Source organism: Lycorma delicatula, chromosome 11 (assembly GCF_047948215.1).
Source record: "Lycorma delicatula isolate Av1 chromosome 11, ASM4794821v1, whole genome shotgun sequence".
Taxonomy (NCBI): Eukaryota; Metazoa; Arthropoda; class Insecta; order Hemiptera; family Fulgoridae; genus Lycorma; species Lycorma delicatula.
In genome coordinates, this window is record NC_134465.1 from 17344794 (window position 1) to 17352671 (window position 7878).

At 30.9% G+C, this 7878-nt stretch overlaps 1 protein-coding gene across 1 annotated transcript in view; it reads right to left on the reverse strand.

Annotated features, from left to right (window-relative positions):
- LOC142332351 (ets DNA-binding protein pokkuri-like) overlaps window positions 1-4300 on the reverse strand; it is a 109312-nt gene extending 105012 nt beyond the window's left edge. Inside the window, exon 1 of the mRNA XM_075378755.1 lies at window positions 3708-4300. Within this exon, the coding sequence (XP_075234870.1) occupies window positions 3708-3813 (106 nt within the window). The 5' untranslated portion in view covers window positions 3814-4300. The remainder of the gene's footprint in view (window positions 1-3707) is intronic.
- Between the last annotated feature and the right edge of the window lie 3578 nt (window positions 4301-7878).

Sequence of the window (7878 nt, forward strand, 5' to 3'; positions counted from 1 at the left end):
TCACCGCTCAACCGTTCTTTCACCCGCGCTCTAACCACCACAACATACGTTCCTTTATCATTTTTTTTCCGTTTCTTTTGTGGAAAAACGATACCATTATTAACGGTTTTACAACGAACATTTTTATTCTCTACTATTTCCGGGTTATTACTTGTATATACGGTAACATCATACGAAAAAATAGAACGATAAAAATACTTATTAACATAATTAAAATACTATTGAATCTTTTTTTAATTATCAAACATCTGAAATCAACCGGTTTAAAGAAAATCCATATAATAATTTAATTTAAAAACAGGTACGACTTTTCTTATCTAAAGGAAATATAAAATCGATTAACTTACGTTAAGGTAAAAAAAGAATAATAATAAACATAAATTTTAAAAATATAACATTTACGGAAACCGCATAATTTAATAAGGATTTAGATAAAAAATAAACAGATAACAAATAGGATGTCAATATCGGTTCAAGTCGATTCATTTCTCAATAAAATGAACAACAAATCTTTTTTCGTAATAGTTTTTAAAACCATACGGTATTTATTGAAAAATATTACAATATAACAGGTGACATATATTAACCAGTAATAAAAAAAAAAATACAACGGATTGATTTTTTAAATAAATCGAATCAATATGATCCCTCCGCCATCTTGGTTTGAGAGACTGTAATAAATTATTTTTTAAACTTTTAACGCTTTTAAGACCAGACCTTTTTTGAAATTATTTTTGGTAAAAAAAAAAAAAAACAAAACAGTACAGCGCCTTATGGTGTCTATATGTAAACGTGTGCTAAAAAATTTATAAAATATTTATTACTAATATCTTAGACAGTTTTTTAAGCTGTAGGAAAATTAATGCACTATCAAGTAGAAATGTTTTTTGTGGTCATATCTTTTCGAAAAACTTTCTGAAAATTAAAAAAAAGTTTAAATTCACAGACTCAGAAACAATTTTATTATAGGAATCGTGATTTTTTTTTAAATTGTTTCCAGTTTCGTGATAAACCTGAAAATTTCATGATTTTTGGCAAGAAACACAATACACACGACCAAGAGAATTTATTAATAATTTACATGGATTCAAACCAGAGTCCTGCAGGATTAAATAACAATTCTAATTGCGATTTAAAAGTCGATAGACAAATGTAGTAAACTAACTTTGCCGATAAACTGATAATTATCAAACAGAAAAATTATTTTTATTAAAAAAACAACAAAAAATGTAAAATTTGGACTACCAGATCAAAAAGGAAAAGAAAGTACACGGGCTGTATGTCCAAGGCAACGTGCAATAACGTTGATTAAAAGAAAAAAAATATGATGTGAGCATTACATGACTTCCTTGTACGCCTATTAAATTACTTACACACATTTAAAAAAAAATGAAAAGCACATAAAAACATTTTATTTCATTAATAACTTCTGACACTTTTTCTTTTTTTTTATTGTTATAATTAAATTATTATTTATTGTAATTTTTTTACAATCAGAAGTTAATAATTATTAATAAATCCAATATATTTAAATTAAAAAACAAGAAGATGAAGTCGGATTCGTACCGATGCGCCTTCTGCTTGTAAGATCCAAATATTTCATTAATTAAAATTTTATTTGGCTTTAACTCTGGAACCGATGAAAATAAGTATTGCTGTACACTTATCATATTATAAGTACATATCATATCATATCGTAAGTGTACATATCATAAGTACCAATGATATGATATATCATTGAAAAGATATCAATAAGGACTTAACTGCAGTTAAGAAAAAGTCCAAAATCCTTTGAATTTTGGGCTCTTTTGGTTCAGTCCATCCCGATCAAAAAGGAAAGTGTAAAAGTAGATGTTACAACAGTCCTAAATCCAAAATTTCAACATCCTACGGCTAATCGTTTTTGAGTTATACGTACACATTAAGATACGCCGAAATAGTCAAAATGGATTCAGGGATGGTCAAATCTGCTGATTTGCGATGACGAAATTACAATTAGACCGACCCGGTTGTGGGCTTGTGTTCCAGTATCTGATCGTTTTCCTGATGGCACATTCTCCAAAAGTATTCACAAAGGCATATGAATCGAGGAAAAATCTGAGCGAATTCACGCTTATTTCTGGATTTAACTGACGCCCGCATATTATCTACTGCAGCGTATGGGTACCGAAAAAAGGGCCCACAAAATTAAAACTAGAGTAGAAAGTATAACTCCAGGAATTAGAGCGAAATTGTAATACGATTTCTAGCGATTTGACATTGTTGTTTGTGGAATTACACGCAATATCTTCTACAGTTTCTACAAGTATAATATTGTGATCAGAACACGAAATCCGGTTCTGTTATATTGACGAAGCATAACTGCAAACAATTACTATTGATTTTTATAATTTTAATCAAGCGTATGGGGGCGTCTATAGCAAAGCTCCTTTTGCATTAAGATAAATCGCATTGTTCTGATGGTATTAAAAAAAGCCCTTTCGGCACGTCGGAAAGCAGAGGTAGATTTAACCGGTGCTAAGTAGGTTAACCGGTGACTAACTTACAAATAAACTGTTAATTTTCTAATATAACTATTATACATATATTTATATATTTCAACAGCTCTGAAAAGGAATAGTTTAAACCATTAAGTGAAAAATATATATATGTATATATTAACTTTTGAACTGACGGTGGTTTTAAGGGTCTGGGGGATGTGATAAGCGAAGATATGTCGAACGTTTCCGGAAGTCGAATCACGGTACCCGTTACAATATGTAGCTTTCTAATGAAATCTACCTAAAATTATTTAAAATGAAAAAACCTTAGAAAAACAATTTGCTACGGAATTGAACATAATAAAAAGGAAATAAGAGAAAAGTGTAAAAAATTTACAGCGGATACAAAAATTACAATATATGAAGGAAAATAATTAATAAACAAATTGTAACTTATTTTCTTTAGAGATATGTTACAATGCTCCCGCAAATAGAATATATTAAAGTACATGAAACCGGTCACGTGACAGTCTCTACATATAAACTTACATGGTGGATCAAAATAATGATTCGGTAAAGCAATATTTAATTAACAGAATTGTCACAATTATAAAAAATAATAACGAACACAAAACGATCACGTGATACACAAAAACAGTTTTTACATGAAAACATCTATCTATTTTACAAGATTGTTGGGTTTAAATAACAGGAACTTACTGTCATACCCAATAATATAAAAACATGCTGTTATGCACCGATGTTAATTAAAATTAATAAAAACCTAAATACAAAAGAAAACTACATCATTTAATCTAAGAATCTTGATGAAATGTTATGACGCAGCGAATAAAATGACCTTTATTTTACAGCCGACAGAATAATAAATATAAATTACAATCTCATCAGATTCTAAAATAAAATTCATATATGTAAAACAGATTTGCAATCTGTTGCGTTAAATTAATTCAACATTTTCATTAATAAATGGTATATGGAATTAAATAAAATACACGAATTAGCAATAATATTCAAAAATATGTAATTAAAAACGTTTAAAACCCTTTAATTTTATACCTTAAGATAGTCATAAATACTTATACCGCTAGTTCTTATATTTTTTTTACGAGGAATAAGAGAAATTAAATATATAAATATCACACTAAAATAAATAAAAAAGCAACAGAACTTAAAAACAATTAGCGATAAATATTTTTAAGTAAATACCTGAATTTAAATCCAAATTTGGAATATCCAATGGACGGAGATAATTATGAAGTAAACTCGTTGTTGAAGGCGATGGATTACAAATTAAATAATCTGCCGACGGCATACAAACAAAATTTTATATTTCGAAAAATATATATATAAATGTACACCTTAATGAAAACTGTGATTATCAAATTTTTTTTAACGTTAAAATAAAAAAATTAATACCGATAGAAGGGTGTTTAAACGAAAAAAAATCACAAGATATTAAACACGAAGAATAACTAAAATATTTTTTAACAGTTACGATAGTTCGTATAAGTTCTGATAAACATTTTGATAATACACAAAACACTTTATTTTAATACTTTATATTCAACAGCCGATTAATTAAAACAAATAAATCGAAAGTTTTTATCAAATACACGTAAAACCGATAACCATCTCCTTATTTACAACCACGAATTTTAAAAAATGTATTAAATGTTTATCGGAAGCCGCCGTGCTGTAGTTAGCTGATATCAACGAAACAACATTCAATAGCAAACAGCTTAGCATCAACTGTTTTGCGGAGGAGTCACAAGGGATAATATAGCCAACACAACAAAACAAAATTTCCCTATCGACATATAGATTTCCCTATAGGGAAACGAGTTTCGTGTAATGCTAATAAAACGATTGCACTCCGACTGCTATTAATACTATTACTACCGATAGACCTAGTAAGTTGAAAAAAGAAAAATACCAGTAAATACTACTATCTATTTCCTATTTATGAAATAAAAAATAAGATGTACGTCAGTAATGATAAACGTATTTACTTGTAAATTACTTAAATAATAATATATGTAGATTGAAAAATTTATTAAATATTATTATGTATAATATACAGCGGTAAACTTTGGCTCTTAAAGGAAACAACTAACGATACTTCCTAATAAACAAATCAGGAAATAGAGTGGCACTCCGTTTCAAAATAAATAAATATATATATCGTAGTAAAACATCAAATATATATATAAAATCCTAGTAAACGTAAGTTGCTTTTATATGGATTTGAATACGAAACAGTGAATACCGGTGTGCTTTGGTGGTTTGGGTTCAATAAACCACACATCTCAGGAATAGTCGGCCTCAGTCTGTAATATACACCTCATTTGCATGTCCTAAATATCACGCTCTCCTCATTGAACCGTAGGAGAGGGGTTGATATTGTTCATTAATTGAACAGATTATATATATATATATATATATATATATATATAATTAGAGTAAATATAAATTGCATATTACTTGACAATAATTGAGATTAAATTCACATTTATGCCTCTTTTACCGTATACACTCAGACTTAAATTAAAACCCTAAAAATAAAATTATTTTTAATTATAAGCATTCATTAAAAAAAAAAAAAAAAATTATTTTTTTAAAAGTAAATCAAGGCATATTTCTTCAATTACAAAGTTTTCCTTCATTTTCGTATAGCTTAAAAATCGTAAAAATATTGTCGAAAAAGAAATTTTACATTTTTACCCTAATCAATATTAGAAAACTCCGCCGATCTCCGTGGAGGAGCAGTAGCGTCTCAGCATTTCATCCGGAGGTTTCCTAGGTTCGAATCCCAGTCAGGCATGACATTTTTCATACGCTGCAAATTTTCATTCTCATAGGGAAAATGACCAAAGCAGTCGATGCCCTTCATCTTAGAAAAAAAGTTGTTTTCCATTCTTATGCGATTTAAACATTCTTTTTTACTAGGATGTTAACGTTAATTTTCCAATTAATTTTAATTATGAATATTTTTTTTTAAAGAAGGAATTTTGTTATAATAAGCTAAATACAAAATGTACAGGGACCGTTAATATGATAAATAAAAAATAACTGTTTATGCACTGTGGAGAGGAAAAGTGTTGTAACGATCTTGTAATATTAGTATTAGACTACCTAGTTCTTCTTTTTCATAAATTTTGTAATATCAGGGATGAGATTAATGAAAAAGATAATTCTGCAACGAGATAAGAGTTTAAAAATTACACATACAAAGTGTATCACGACGTGATAAATGTACGTCCTACTTTGTTTGCGGTAGTGAATGAACGGTAGTGAAAGATTTCGCTCGGATTTCAGCTACCCCGGTGAAATGAGGTCGTACCGAAATTTTTAGGATGTTAATTAGTGATTTCTTATGATTTTTGACCTAAAAAATCGAATAAAATAGATTAAAAAATTATATCTGCAATAGTTTCTGAGAAATACGGGTTGAAAACCGATAAATTAGGGGTTTTACGGGTTATAAATACAAAACTTGTAGAGAACGTAATACTGAACAAAATTTTGTAAGAGAAGTTAAATAAAACAAAGAAAAATTAGATTTTTATTTAGAAACAGTACACCCTAACAAACTCGTGTTTAAAGGAAATATTCAAAAACGACCGCGCTATTTTCAACGTATTTCTTAGCGTGTTTTTGTGCTGCTTTTCTGTCCTTAAGTTGCTCAGCTGCATCCATAAGGAGGACGATTAATCCCTCACGAGAATATATTTTTGTTTTGCGCACGATATTTTTCATCCATCCACAAATCCAAAAATCTAAAGGTAATAGATCAGACGATTTTGGTGGCCAGGAATGTTGACCTCCACGAGAACGGTCCGTTTCTCAGGGAAATGATGATTTAAGCGAGTGAAAACGAAACAAGAGAAGCGGGGATGGAAGTATACTTTGCGACTCAGCGATAGAGGAACATCTTGAAGCAGCTGCGGCAATTTTTGTTGAAGACGTGCAAGTAGATCTCTACGTTTATGCCGCCAGGTAATATAAACGGTCCAAACAGTTGACTATGAAGAAAGGCCGCAACATACACCGGAGCTAAATCGGTGTTGAATATTGCCTTCCACCGTTTGATGAGGATTTACAGTATTTTAAGAAACATTATCCGACAATGAAGGTATAAATTATTACCCTTTGGATAACACCGAGAGATTATTCCTTCCGAAGAAACGGAATCAAATTTGGTAATGATTTCGATGATGTTGTTTGTGAAAAGCAAAACAAAATTACGAATTATTTCGCTACGGGACGTCATATTAATATCGGAATATTCTATTTACGTTGGACGTACAGCAAAATCCCAAAATAACTAGCAAGAAATAACGCGAAATTTGTTTTGGGTATTCCGACAGAACGAGCGTAATTTAAGGCACGTTTACCAAGATCACGTACCCGGATATGACGTTCACGAATTAAATAAATCATTTATATACGATTGTGCGCGGAAGCGCAACAAAAAGTCTTCTTAGTCGTCGATAAAGAAAGCGCTAAGACAAAGGGCAATAACCGGTTTAATTTTGCCCTACGAATCAGAATTTTTTACGGACTAAAAAGACGGGAACGCTACTTTGAAAAGCCTGTACGTTTCCGCGAACAGATCCGCTTCCGCACTTTCATTTTATTGGAAGTATATGTGAGAGATATTCTAGTGTATTTCATTACGTGTCCTTACGTCCACATGGAGTACCACGAGCGAATCGTTGAGGAGATCGCAGAAAGAACGTAAAGAAAAAAACATGCGACTCGGTTTGAGTGTAAGAGAACAGGTGTGTGCGTAGAATTTTAAGCGTATTATCGAACCGATTACCAAAGCGGTTTAGAAAATATTGACCGGTAGGTGAAATAAATAACCAAACGGGGTAAGCCGAAAGATGAAGTCGAATCTTCGATTCTGATAGACGATTCATATCGCGCGATGAAAGATTACGAAAAGTATTACGAACACGACGATGATAATTATTTGTAAAACGAAAAGAAATAAAAAAAAATAACAATAAATAAACTATATTAAACCTTTTTTTAGTAGGCCTCTTGGGGAAAGATTTCATTCGTTAATAAAAAAAATTCTCAACGCACTATGATTATTACACGTGAAATTTTATTTCTATTACGGTGAAGAAACTCAAGAATTTGTCCCGTCGCACTTCACCCGACCGTTATCGAGATATATTTTGAGATTTCGTTTTCGTTTGTCTTCTACTTTTAGTAGTTGAGAGGCGGGGTCGAAACGGTGGAGGGGCACGGCCTAGATAGTGGATGAGGCGGTATCAGCGTCACGTGACCAATATACGGCGATCCTATTTGTTTAAGGAGGAGACCGGGTTGGACTAACGACGAATTAGTCGTTGCAAATCAGCTGATA